General features: G+C 44.7%; 1 protein-coding gene across 2 annotated transcripts; it reads right to left on the reverse strand.

Moving 5' to 3' along the window:
• Positions 1–11,653: 11,653 nt before the first annotated feature.
• LOC124682482 (CBL-interacting protein kinase 6) lies at positions 11,654–12,982 on the reverse strand. Of its 2 annotated transcripts, XM_047217157.1 has the most exons (2): positions 11,833–12,982; positions 11,654–11,766 (listed from the first exon to the last, which is right to left on the reverse strand). In XM_047217157.1, the coding sequence occupies exons 1-2, from the start codon at positions 12,980–12,982 to the stop codon at positions 11,654–11,656; spliced, it is 1,263 nt and encodes a 420-aa protein (XP_047073113.1). The 2 variants fall into 2 exon arrangements, with proteins under 2 accessions (XP_047073113.1, XP_047073112.1); XM_047217156.1 differs by having other exon boundaries at positions 11,654–12,982.
• Positions 12,983–14,101: the final 1,119 nt, after the last annotated feature.

Below are 14,101 nucleotides of genomic sequence, written 5' to 3' on the forward strand. Positions count from 1 at the left end.
GAAGACTCACAAATGCTCCCCCATGCACTATGATGGGAAAGCTCCATTGATGCACATCTTCACATGTCCATTATCACCAAATGGATGGCAAGCTTCAAGCATGTGATTCACTCAATATGCTCATCTTGAACTTGCCCAACTCAACCTTGTATCTTCACATACTCACTTAAGATAGAGCATGGCTAATATTGAGTTTCACATCAGAACTCCATCTTCATTTCTTCTTCTTGATCATATCACATATGTATCTTTAAATCGATGATCTTGATGCCAATACACTAGGTGTATCTTTATCTTCATGGCATCCATACTTGAATCCAACACATGGAGTACAAGTAGTACCTATGGAATATTCCTTCATATAAACTCAATGAAAACATTAGTCCATAGGGGTTGTCATTAATTACCAAAAACACACATAGGGGCATGATACGTCTCCGACGTATCGATAATTTCTTATGTTCCATGCCACATCATTGATGATATCTACATGTTTTATACACATTATATGTTGTATTTATGCATTTTTCCGGCACTAACCTATTAACGAGATGCCGAAGAGCCGATTGCTTGTTTTCTCGCTGTTTTTGGTTTCAGAAATCCTACAAAGGAAATATTCTCGGAATTGGACGAAATCAACGCCCAGGGTCCTATTTTTGCACGAAGCTTCCAGAAGACCGAGGGGGAAAGGAAGTGGGGCCACGAGGCGCCGCCACAACAGGGCAGCGCGGCCCAGGTCTTGGCCGCGCGGCCCTGGTGTGTGGGGCCCTCGTGTGGCCCCCCGCGCTGCCCTTCCGCCTACTTAAAGCCTTCATCGCGAAACCCCCAGTACCGAGAGCCACGATACGGAAAACCTTACTGATACGCCGCCGCCGCCAATCCCATCTCGGGGGATGCTGGAGATCGCCTCCGGCACCCTGCCGGAGAGGGGAATCATCTCCCGGAGGACTCTTCACCGCCATGGTCGCCTCCGGAGTGATGAGTGAGTAGTTCACCCCTGGACTATGGGTCCATAGCAGTAGCTAGATGGTCGTCTTCTCCTTATGTGCTTCATTGTCGGATCTTGTGAGCTGCCTAACATGATCAAGATCATCTATCCGTAATTCTATATGTTGTGTTTGTCGGGATCCGATGGATAGAGAATACTATGTTATGTTTATTATCAATCTATTACCTATGTGTTGTTTATGATCTTGCATGCTCTCCGTTATTAGTAGAGGCTCGGCCAAGTTTTTACTCTTAACTCCAAGAGGGAGTATTTATGCTCGATAGTGGGTTCATGCCTCCATTAAATCTGGGACAGTGATGTGAAAGTTCTAAGGTTGTGGATGTGCTATTGCCACTAGGGATAAAACATTGATGCTATGTCCGAGGATGTAGTTATTGATTACATTACGCACCATACTTAATGCAATTGTCTCGTTGTTTGCAACTTAATACTGGAAGGGGTTCGGATGATAACCCGAAGGTGGACTTTTTAGGCATAGATGCATGTTGGATAGCGGTCTATGTACTTTGTCGTAATGCCCAATTAAATCTCACTATACTCATCATATCATGTATGTGCATGGTCATGCTCTCTCTATTTGTCAATTGCCCGACTGTAATTTGTTCACCCAACATGCTATTTATCTTATGGGAGAGACACCTCTAGTGAACTGTGGACCCCGGTCCATTCTTTTACATCGAATACAATCTACCGCAATACTTGTTCTACTCGTTTTCTCGCAAACAATCATCATCCACACTATACATCTAATCCTTTGTTACAGCAAGCCGGTGAGATTGACAACCTCACTCGTTTCGTTGGGGCAAAGTACTTTGGTTGTGTTGTGCAGGTTCCACGTTGGCGCCGGAATCCCTGGTGTTGCGCCGCACTACATCCCGCCGCCATCAACCTTCAACGTGCTTCTTGGCTCCTCCTGGTTCGATAAACCTTGGTTTCTTTCTGAGGGAAAACCTTCCGCCATACGCATCACACCTTCCTCTTGGGGTTCCCAACGGACGCGTGCTGTACGCGTATCAAGCATATTTTCTGGCGCCGTTGCCGGGGAGATCAAGACACGCTGCAAGGGGAGTCTCCACAATCCAATCTCTTTACTTTGTTTTTGTCTTGCTTTATTTTATTTACTACTTTGTTTGCTGCACTTATATCAAAACACAAAAAAATTAGTTGCTAGCTTTACTTTATTTACTGTCTTGCACTCTATATCAAACACACAAAAATTAGTTACTTGCATTTATTTTATCTAGTTTGCTTTATTTACTACTGCTAAAATGGCCACTCCTGAAAATACTAAGTTGTGTGACTTCACAACCACAAATAATAATGATTTCTTATGCACACCTATTGCTCCACCTGCTACTACAGCAGAATTCTTTGAAATTAAACCTCGCTCTATCGAATCTTGTTATGCGAGAGCAATTTTCTCGGTGTTAGTTCTGATGATGCTCGCTGCCCATCTCAATAACTTTGTTGAATTGTGTGAAATGCAAAAGTATAAAGATGTAGATGGTGACATTATAAAATTAAAATTGTTTCCTTTCTCATTAAGAGCAAGAGCTAAAGATTGGTTGCTATCTCTCGCCTAAGAATAGTATAGATTCATGGACTAAATGCAAGGATGCTTTTATTGGTAGATATTATCCCCCTGCTAAAATTATATCTTTGAGAAGTAGCATAATGAATTTTAAACAATTAGATAATGAGCATGTTGCACAAGCATGGGAGAGAATGAAATCTTCGGTTAAAAATTGCCCAACCCATGGACTGACTACTTGGATGATCATCCAAACCTTTTATGCAGGACTGAATTTTTCTTCGCAGAACCTATTGGATTCAGCTGCTGGAGGTACCTTTATGTCCATTACTCTTGGTGAAGCAACAAAGCTCCTTGATAATATGATGATTAATTACTCTGAATGGCACACGGAAAGAGCTCCACAAGGTAAGAAGGTAAATTCTGTCGAAGAAACCTCTTCCTTGAGTGATAAGATTGATGCTATTATGTCTATGCTTGTGAATGATAGGACTAATGTTGATCCTAATAATGTTCCGTTAGCTTCATTGGTTGCCCAAGAAGAACATGTTGATGTAAACTTCATTAAAAATAATAATTTCAACAACAATGCTTATCGGAACAATTCTAGTAATAACTATAGGCCATATCCTTATAATAATGGTAACGGTTATGGTAATTCTTATGGGAATTCTTACAATAATAATAGGAACACACCCCCTGGACTTGAAGCTATGCTTAAAGAATTTATTAGTACACAAACTGCTTTTAACAAATCTGTTGAGGAAAAGCTCAATAAAATTGATATTCTCGCTTCTAAGGTTGATAGTCTTGTCTCTGATGTTGATCTTTTGAAATCGAAAATTATGCCTAATAAGGATATTGAAAATAAAATTGTTACTACAGCAAATGCCATCCAAGTTAGAATTAATGATAATATAAGATTGATGGCCGAATTGCATGCTAGGTGGGAAAGAGAAGAAAATGAAAAACTAGCTAAAGAGAATAATGTAGCTAAAGTTTGGACTATTACCACCACTAGCAATGCTAATGATTCACATGTTGCTGCACCTCCTACTATCAATGGTAAAATAATTGGTGTTGGCAATGTTACTACTCTTAGTGCAAAGCGTGCAAAATTGCCTGAAACTGCTAAAACTGCTGAAACTGCTCGTGATAAACTCGCTGAAATTTTTTCCAACATTGGGGATGATGATCCCATTGCTTTAGATTGTAATGGTTTGGATTTTGATGATTGCCACATCTCTGAAGTTATAAAGTTCTTACAAAAGCTTGCTAAAAGTCCCAACGTTAGTGCTATAAACTTGGCTTTCACAAAACATATTACAAATGCTCTCATAAAAGCTAGAGAGGAGAAACTAAAACTTGAAACTTCTATTCCTAGAAAGCTAGAGGATGGTTGGGCGCCCATCATTAAGATGAAGGTCAATAACTTTGATTGTAATGCTTTATGTGATCTTGGTGCAAGTATTTCCGTTATGCCTAAGAAAATCTATGATATGCTTGACTTGCCACAATTGAAAAATTGTTATTTGGATGTTAATCTTGTTGATAATGCTATAAAGAAACCTTTGGGGAGAATTGATAATGTTCGCATTACCGTTAACAATAACCTTGTCCCCGTTGATTTTGTTGTCTTGGATATTGAATGCAATGCATCTTGTCCCATTATATTGGGAAGACCTTTTCTTCGAACTCGTTGGAGCTATCATTGATATGAAGGAAGGTAATATTAAATATCAATTTTCTCTCAAGAAAGGTATGGAACACTTCCCTAGAAAGATAATGAAGTTACCTTTTGATTCTATTATTAGAACAAATTATGATGTTGATACTTCGTCTCTTGATAATACTTGATATACACTTTCTGCGCCTAGCTGAAAGGCGTTAAAGAAAAGCGCTTATGGGAGACAACCCATGTTTTTACTACAGTATTTTTGTTTTATATTTGAGTCTTGGAAGTTGTTTACTACTGTAGCAACCTCTCCTTATCTTAGTTTTGTGCTTTGTTGTGCCAAGTAAAGTCGTTGATAGTAAGGTTCATACTAGATTTGGATTACTCGCGTGAAACGCATTTCTTTGCTGTCACGAATTTCGACCTGCCTCTCTGTAGGTAGCTCAGAAAAATATGCCAATTTACGTGCGTGATCCTCAGATATGTACGCAACTTTAATTCAATTTGATCATTTTCATTTGAGCAAGTCTAGTGCCTCAATAAAATCCATCTTTACGGACTGTTCTGTTTTGACAGATTCTGCCTTTTATTTCGCATTGCCTCTTTTGCTATGATGGATGAATTTCTTTGTTCCATTAATGTCCAAGTAGCTTTATGCAATGTCCAGAAGTGTTAAGAATGATTGTGTCACCTCTGAACATGTGAATTTTTATTATGCACTAACCCTCTAATGAGTTGTTTCGAGTTTGGTGTGGAGGAAGTTTTCAAGGATCAAGAGAGGGAGATTTTTTTCGATAAAGGATGCTTTCATTACTTTTATAAGCAATTACATCCAGCCTCTGCATAACCAGGATGCACACAACCGTTTATGTTGTCTCAGGTTCGAAAATGATAAAAACAAAAAACTAGGCGAGATACATATCAGGATGAAACATATAACGCCTAAGAAGAAGGTGGGGCATCTATCCGTAGACTATGTTGCCACCCATGTTGGGAAAAAGTATCCCTCGCCGTAGCCTCCAACCGTGTACAGACCTCCGTAAACAGGTCTCGGTTCTCCACTCGCCGAAGAGGTAACCACGAACGGAGAATACCTGTACATCCGTAGATGACCCGCAACAAAGAGCAATTTATATCATTAAAAATCTTGTCATTTCTACATAGCCAAAGCGCCCAGATAACTGCTAGCGCCCCCACCCTAAGAAGCAACTTAAACCTTGAATCGACACCATGAAGCCAATTACCAAAGACATTGGCAACACTAGTCGGAGGATACAGGGTAGACGCTACTTGAATGGCTGACCATATAGATCTCGCGAACTGGCACTGGAAGAATAAGTGCTTGATTGTTTCGTCCTGATGACAGAAAACACATCGAGTACTCCCATGCCAATTACGCTAAACAAGATTGTCTTTGGTGAGGATTACCCCTCGACGAAGATACCATCCAAATTTTTTAATTTTTAATGGTATCTTCATCTTCCAAATCTTTTTATTATTATCAACTGGTAGATCAGAAAGAATGATCGCGTTGTAGAAAGATTTCACAGAGAAAGCACCATTGGCATGAAGGTTCCATCTAAATTCGTCCGGTTCGTCCGATAATTGAATATCCCCGAGCCGTTGAATTAAGGTATTGCATGCCGCAAGTCTTTGTCCAAGTAAAACCCGTCTGAACGTCACATTCGGGGGTGAGGTAGCCATTACGGTAGAAATGGTATCACCTTGACGACGAGCAATCCTATAAAGAGCTGGATACTGTTCACTTAGGGGTGCATTGTCAAGCCAAGCATCTTCCCAGAAATGTATTTGTGCTCCATTTCTGATTGTGAAAGTGCCATGGCGAAAAAAATCATTTTTTGTCGCCATTAGCCCGGCCCAGAAGTGAGAATCCCCTGGTTTCCAAACCATTTGGGATAATGTCTTCGAACCGATATACTTTCGCCGAAGGATAGTCTGCCAAGTCCCATCCTCAGTGAGGAGCTTAAACAACCATTTTCCCAATAGGGCCGAATTCTTGACTGCCAAATCATGAACTCCAAGCCCACCTTGGTCTTTGGGACTACAAACTATACTCCACTTAACCAGTCGATATTTCTTTTTCTCGTTGTCCCCTTGCCAAAAGAATCTGGATCGATAATAATCGAGTTTATGCAGAATTCCTTTTGGTAGGATGAAAAATGATAACATATACGAGTACCATATTTGTGAGTACCGAATTAATGAGTACCAATCTTCCACCTAGGGACAAGCAACTTGCCTTTCCAACTACTAAGGCGTTTTTGTAGTCTTTCTTCCACTAATTTCCATTCCGCGATTGTAAGTCTCCGATAATGAATCGGAATACCCAAATAACGAATCGGAAATTGGCCTTGCCCACAACCAAACAACTCTACAGAGCCATATCATTTTGGGCATCACCGAAACAGAACAATTCACTTTTATGGAAATTGATTTTCAATCCTGACAATTGCTCAAAAGCCGCCAAGATTAATTTCAAGTTTTGAGCTTTTTCAAGATCATGATCCATAAATAGAATTGTATCATCGGCATATTGAAGTATAGATAAGCCACCATCAACTAGATGTGGAATCACTCCTTCAATCCGGCCATCGGCCTTAGCCCGCTCTATGAGTATAGCCGGAATATCCGCTACAATGTTAAACAACATCGGTGATAACGGATCCCCTTGGCGTAACCCTTTTCGTGTTTGGAAATAGTGACCGGTGTCATCATTAACCCGGATTGCGACACTACCTCCATACACAAAATCATTTATCAGAGCGCGCCACTCTGGAGAAAAACCTTTCATCCTGAGTGTTTGCTGTAGAAACGACCACTTGACTTTATCATACGCCTTTTCAAAATCTAGTTTTAAAATAACCCTATTTAATTTCTTAGAATGCATCTCATGTACCGTCTCATGCAAGACCGCCACTCCATCAAGGATGTTTCTTCCTTGCATAAAGGCCGTCTGTGATGGCTGGACTACATGATCCGCAACCGTATTAAGTCTAATGGTGGCCACTTTCGTGAAAATCTTGAAACTTACATTTAATAGGCAGATAGGTCTATATTGTTGAATCCTTTCTGCCTCATTAACTTTCGGTAACAAGATTACTTCACCAAAATTTAGACGAAATAATTCTAGTTGTCCGAGTGTAGGTCATCGAACAAATCTAGAAGGTCCGATTTAATCGTGTCCCGGAAAGTTTGATAAAACTCAGCTGGGAAACCATCGAGACCCGGTGCTTTGTTGCATTCCATTTGGAAAACTGCCTTCCGAACCTCTTCCTCGGTATAAGGTGCGGTTAGTAGACCATTTTCCTCAACGGAAACTTGGGGTATATCGGCCGTTAAATCCTCATTAAGAGAGAAAGTGCTTTCCTCCGGAGGACCAAACAAGCCTTTATAATAATTTGTAATGTACGATTTGAGCTGCTCATGGCCTTCAATCACCCCTTCATCTTGAGTGAGAGAATGAATACGTTTTTTCCGATGTCTCCCATTGGCTAAAGCATGGAAATATCGCGTATTTGAATCTCCCTCTAAAATGAACTCGGGCTTTGGATCGCTGGTACCATTTGAGTTCCTCCTCACGAAGAAGACTAGCCATCTGCGCATTTGATTGATTTTTGAGTTCAATCTCCTGCGTCGACAACGGTCTAACCTCCGCAAAAGCCTCAAGCTCATCAATAACATTTGATAAGCGAGCCTTCTCTTTTAAGGATACCGGCCGTGTGGGCAGCCCAACCACAGAGATGTTTGCGCATTGACCGCATCTTATTGTTCCATCTCAGAATTGGAGAGCTGCCTCCGATCGGTCTCTCCCAAACCTTCTTAACCATATCATGAAAGGGATTTCTATTTCCGTGCCCTCGGGTCCTTAGTTGTACTCAGTTTTCCCCAGCTCCTTAGTTTTTCCTCAGTTTTCCCCAATCCCTTTTCTAAAGCCCATAGAAGGAGCTCAGACAGAGGATTCCCGTTTAGTTGACATTGGTTGGTGCTTGGCAAGTGGGGCCGCTGTTGGTGCCCCGCAGTGGACACGTCTCCACTTATCCAGATCATCGTGGGACCCACAACTTGTCCACGTTAGCGCGCCGGACCCACAGCTTACCCAGGTGACCGTTGCAAAATGGGAGCCCGAGCCAGCCCCGCGCCCGTGCCCGTGCCATTGCTTCCCCTTTCTTTCTCCGCGCCCCATTGTTCTTCTTCTCCGCCAGCGGCAGCCCTTCTCCGGTAGGCGGGTGATGTATAGTTTCTCTTCGACCTCCCGTTCTTCATGGCCGCAGTATGGACCCGTGCCTTTGACAAGATGCCCTGACTGCCCACGCCAGGAGCCTCTGAAGCGGTCGATCTGTAAGACGGACGAGAACGGCAACCGTGGACGTGAGTTCGTTTCTAGTTCTAGCAATCGGATTAGATTTAGTCTCTTGACTAGATGTAATATGTTCATCTACTTCGTTGGTTTGCATGATTAGTATATTTTCTAGTTTAATTATCATGCTATATCTACTTTTTATTCGGATTAAATTAAATAATAATTTGCTTTATATATTCAAGGCTCAAAGAGGACTATTCAAAAGGCACTGCAACCCTGCTGATAGGGCATTGCATTATCGGCAAAGGGGGAAAACTTTGCGGAGGATTGGCTCGTTTTCAGTTCTCCCACGTGCAAAACGTGGACCAAATGCTGTGACTGGTATTTACTACCTCCGTTTCAAAGAATAAGGCGCACGCGTATTCTAAGATGAACTTTGACCATAAAAATTGAGCAACAAAATCTTGATTATATTATATGTATATAGTATCGTTGGATTCGTATTGAAAAGCACTTTTCAATGATACTAATTTCATACAAATAATCTTTATCTATTTGAAGTAATTTTTGGTCAAACAAAAAGCTCGTAAAACGAGGACGCCTTATTCCTTGAAACGGAGGTAGTATGCACGAAGCAGAGCGATGAGTCATAGCAAAACATGTTTATGGCACTGGTATTAGACAGGTGAGGTCTGCACAGAACGAGTACGAAACAATCACTCCGAAGATAAGGTAATACTACGCAGAAAGGGTGATCTCAGACAGTTTAAAAAGGAAATTTCTACCAAGTGCAAACTAAGTTGGTATACAAAGCGAGGACAAAACGATGGTCTGGTTCAGTGTCCCTGACGTTTGAGCGCAGCGCACGGGTGTTCGTATTCCAGAGTGGGGAGAACGGCTTCTTTGACGTTTCAGCAGCTGCAGCGGCGCCGCACACAGATTTGAGCAGTGCGTGTCGTTGTAAACGGGGTTTCCTTTCGGTTGTTGCCTCAAACATTGCTACGATTGCTTCGGATTATATCAGTGGTTTAAGGCTTAGAGAAGTCTGTTTTGTTTTGTGCCAAACAACCTCTCTCTCTCTCTCTCTCTCTCTCTCTCTCTCTCTCTCTCTCTCTTTTTGAAAACAAACAACCTCTCTTTTTGATTCCACTGACATTTTACTACTTTATCCGTCCCAAATTATAAGATATTTTACTAAGCTCAAATAGTATATCAAAACATCTTATATTTTGGAATGGATGAACCGCAACAGAAAAATTGGCCTCACACGGTGGTTTCATTAGGAATAAACCGATTTTATTCTTCGGAAATAAGACCAAAATACAGTATTATGATATCGTTGTGCACATGGCTACCCTATTCACAATAAACACATTTATGGCCTCTCTGATTCGTAGAACAGTTAAGCATATGAATAAGAAAAATCTCTTTAATGATATTATTTATCTATTTAATTCATATGAATTACCCGTCTGGACGAACCGTTTTCGCTTCGTCTTCTCCCGGGTGACAGGCGGCAACAGTTCTATCCGATCTCCATCGGTGAGAGCCCTGGTCCCTTCTCCCTCCACTTGCCGCTCCGGCAGGGAGGGGGGCATCGTTCCTCCGTTCTATTGTTAGGATTTGTCTGTTGTGGTGCATTGTTGGGGTGGTGGGAGTGACGCCCGGGCGAATTTTTTTGTCTCAACTCCACTCCCACGCCGGCGGCGACCTTCACGACAGCGTCTCGGAGTTGATGACAACGTGTGCTTGGCGACCCTTCAGATCGGCAACAAGGTCTTCTTGCTTTTCTTTAGATCTAGCGACATCTGTTTCTCGACATGTCGCTGGCATTCGCTGTCATCTACTGCGGCGCTGGGGACCGAAGCTGGGTGGATGCTCTAGAGCGAGGATGTTGATCCGGAGGTGGTGGATCTGGCGCTATTCCCCAACTTCGTCAACGGGATGCGGTGGACCTTGGTCCAATAAAACACGGGGACGTCCCTGATTGACGTGCCACAACGACATGTGCCTCGCTGCTTGCAGCGTGCTAGTACTCACAAAGACTCGTTGGCGATGGTGCTTATTTGGAACTGGCAATGGTGAAGGCTCGGCGTCTTTTCCAAGTGCGTCCATGCAGCGTGGAGTTTGGCGGCGGCCGCTAATTTCGGCGAGTGTAGGAACCCCTAAGAATGGTTCTATATTTTTCTATCCATTACAGTTGTATCTGCGGAGTTTTCAGGAAATATGTTTTCTCCTAGTCTGTCTTTTAGTTTTCACATTTGTGTGTTCATGTAACATGTTTTTCTATTAATGAAATATATGTGGTTGCTCAAAAGAAAATTCATATGAATTGGGTCCAAAGGACACAGGAAGAAAATTTAAACTCATTCAAACCTCTTCTTTTACATTTTTATGCACAAAGAATAAGACAAATGCCATAAGTTGCATAATAATGGTCGACGTTCACATTTGTTTCAATTTGATTTGAATATGTTTTTAGTATGTTAATGTTTTTCTATTCATGTAAAACAAACAACCAATTCGCTGGCGAGGTTGGGGTCGATTCATAAGAAATGGGAGGAATATGAATAAGAAAAATCCCTTTGATGGCACTGTTCATCCATTTGATTCATATAAATTGGTTCCAAAGGAACGGAGTTGCATAATAATAATCCACGTCGTTCACATTTGTTCGAATCTTGATTTGAATAGTATTCCGATGTTTTTTTCTGTTCCTACAAATTAAACAACCATTTCACCAAAAATTGCTGTATTTTTTTCACAACCAATGTTTTGCACGAACAGCCTATTATTAATGTGTTCTTCTATTACTATGTTCTCCAAATAGTGTGAATCAAAGAGAAAATTTGATTGAATCACACTATTTTCTGATAAAAACAACAATCATGCAAGCAATATTGGCTTAGAGAAGATACTGTCATTCAGATGTAACCAAGAACCATCACAAACACAATGCAATTATGCAGCAATTGCAAGGCGTTCTGCAATATGTCATTTTCAAAGACAACCCTAACACTGACAAACTAATCGACTCTAGAAATGAATTCCATCTGAAAAATCCATCACCACGAAAGAAAGAAAGAAACAATGGCAATTGTCGGGACTTTGACAACTTCAGACAGCGAGTGCGACTGATGCAGGGGGATCGGCAGCCCAAACGATGTCCTGCAGCGCCGGCCGGAGGTGCTCGCTGCAGAAGGAGCGGTACTCGAGTGTGTCGCCCCCGTCCTTCTTGACGTCGACCACGAGAACAGAAGGAGTCACGCTGAAGATCTCGGCTGCCACGGCGAGCCGGCCCTTTGGCCCGCCGCGTCCTGCCCCTTCGAAGCGCACGCCCCCGGCGCCGCTCTTGGTGACACGCATCTGCCCGCCGCCACGCGCAGCGACCTCCTCGAGCCGGGAGACCACGCCCCTCGCCGGCTCCCGCGTCGCGAACAGCATGCCGCCCTCCCGCCGCCCAGTCGACGAGCGGCCCTCGAACAGCGGCGAGAGGTCGAATCCCTCGGAGAGTGATATCAGGTGGAACGCATTCATCGTCTCGGGCTCGTCCTTGTCGCCGGCCTCCTTCGGTCGCGCAGGATCGACTGGCGCCTCCACGCTTACAGGCCTGGCGATGGACGTCTTCTTAAACCACGGCATCTCGACGAGCTCCGCGACGGTGATGCGGGTGGCGGGGTTGGGGTCGAGCAGCTTGGGGATGAGCCTGCGCGCGTCCGTGGAGAGCCACGGCGGGCAGCGGTAGTCACCGCGCTGCACCTTCTTGTACATGGTGACGATGTTGTCGTCCTGGAACGGGAGGGAGCCGGCGAGGAGCACGTAGAGGATGACGCCGCAGGACCAGAGGTCGGCCTTGGCGCCGTCGTAGCCCTTGTCTTGGAGCACCTCCGGCGCGGCGTAGCCCGGCGTGCCGCAGAGGGTGTGGAGGAGCCCGTCGGCGCGCGCGTGGTCGGCGAGCGCGCTGAGGCCGAAGTCGACCACCTTGAGGTTGCCCGCCTCGTCGAGGAGCAGGTTCTCCGGCTTGAGGTCGCGGTGGTAGACGCCGCGCGCGTGGCAGAAGTCGACGGCGGAGATGAGCTGGCGGAAGTAGAGGCGCGCCACGTCCTCCTTGACGCGCCCGGACCGCACGATCCGCGCGAAGAGCTCGCCGCCGCGGACGAGCTCCAGGGCCAGGTAGATCTTGGAGCGCGTGGCCATCACCTCGTGGAGCTCGACGATGTTGGGGTGGGAGACGCGCTTCATGACGGCGATCTCCCGCTTGATCTGCTCCACCATCCCGGCGCGCACGACCTTCTCCTTGGCGACCACCTTCACCGCCACGCTCTGCCCGGTCCTCAGATCCCGGGCGACGTGTACCCGCCCGAAGTTGCCGTGGCCCAGCACACGGCCCATCTCGTACCGCCCCTGCAGCACCCCGCCCTTCTTTCCGTCCGCCGCCGCCGCCATGCCTGATCTCTTTGATTCGCTTCCTCCCCTCTCTGAACCAATCGATTGAAACAATCTACTAGGACCTAGCAATCTAGTACTGTCCTACGCCTGAGAAGAACAGAGGTCCGGCAACTCTACCCGTCCTCGACGTGCTTCCGGTGGCAGCTGCGGCCGACGCGCAGCTTGCGCTCGCCGGCGACGTCAGTGCCTGGTCTCCGCCTCATCGCTCTGCATTCCCGGCGAGACCAGGGGAACTGGTGGACGACGACGGCGCCGCCGCGAACGGGAAGCGATCGATGCGATAACTTAAGCGTGGTTTTGTGGTGGCTTGTGATTTGTTTAGCTTTGCGGCGTGCAGCTTATATTGGGTGGGAATGGGGGCGTGGCGGCGGTCCAGGGGAGGAGAGGAGGCTAGGGCGGCCCTACCGCCTAGGCTTAGGCGGCGCACCCACGCCGTTTCCTCATACATTTGCGCCGTCCGATCTGCGGATCTGACGGTTCAGAGGAAATACCGGTGCCAGGGCCTGATACGGAGGCAATAATAATGATACAGTATGACATTAATATTTTACTCTCTATACATATACGGAGTATCTGGGCAAAACTCACATTAATTTTTTACCCTCCAAACATATACGGAGTACCTGGGCAAAACTCGGGCTGGGCCAAAAAAAACCCGAGGCCGAAAATTTAGGCCTGGGCAAGTCTCGACCACTGGGCCTAAGCACGGCATGGCCCGACTACGACCTAAATCATGTTTTTTAGGCCTAAAGCCTAGCCCGACCATCGGGCTCAAAATCTCGGCCCGAACCACCCGATATATAATCTTGGCCCAACCTAGCTCGAGATTCTCGGGTCGGGCTAGGTTGCCCATGCCTAGCTATATCTATACATATGTGTAGTGTTTTTTTTTATCAAAGTCAACATTCTATAAATTCTAGTGTGAACTTTATAATCCTAGTGGAACATTTACAAAGATATCTCATCTAGGAGAATTTAAAAAGAAGGTTTTGTTCGAGTTTACCATTTTACTTGTTTTGTGACATATGACGCGTGTTTCCTCTATGTGGAGCAAAAATATATGTAAACATCGGAGGCGTCTTGTCCAATTGTTCCATTCCTCGTTCTCGTATAAAT

The sequence above is a fragment of the Lolium rigidum genome, chromosome 1, assembly GCF_022539505.1.
Source record: "Lolium rigidum isolate FL_2022 chromosome 1, APGP_CSIRO_Lrig_0.1, whole genome shotgun sequence".
In the NCBI taxonomy this organism is placed as follows: Eukaryota; Viridiplantae; Streptophyta; class Magnoliopsida; order Poales; family Poaceae; genus Lolium; species Lolium rigidum.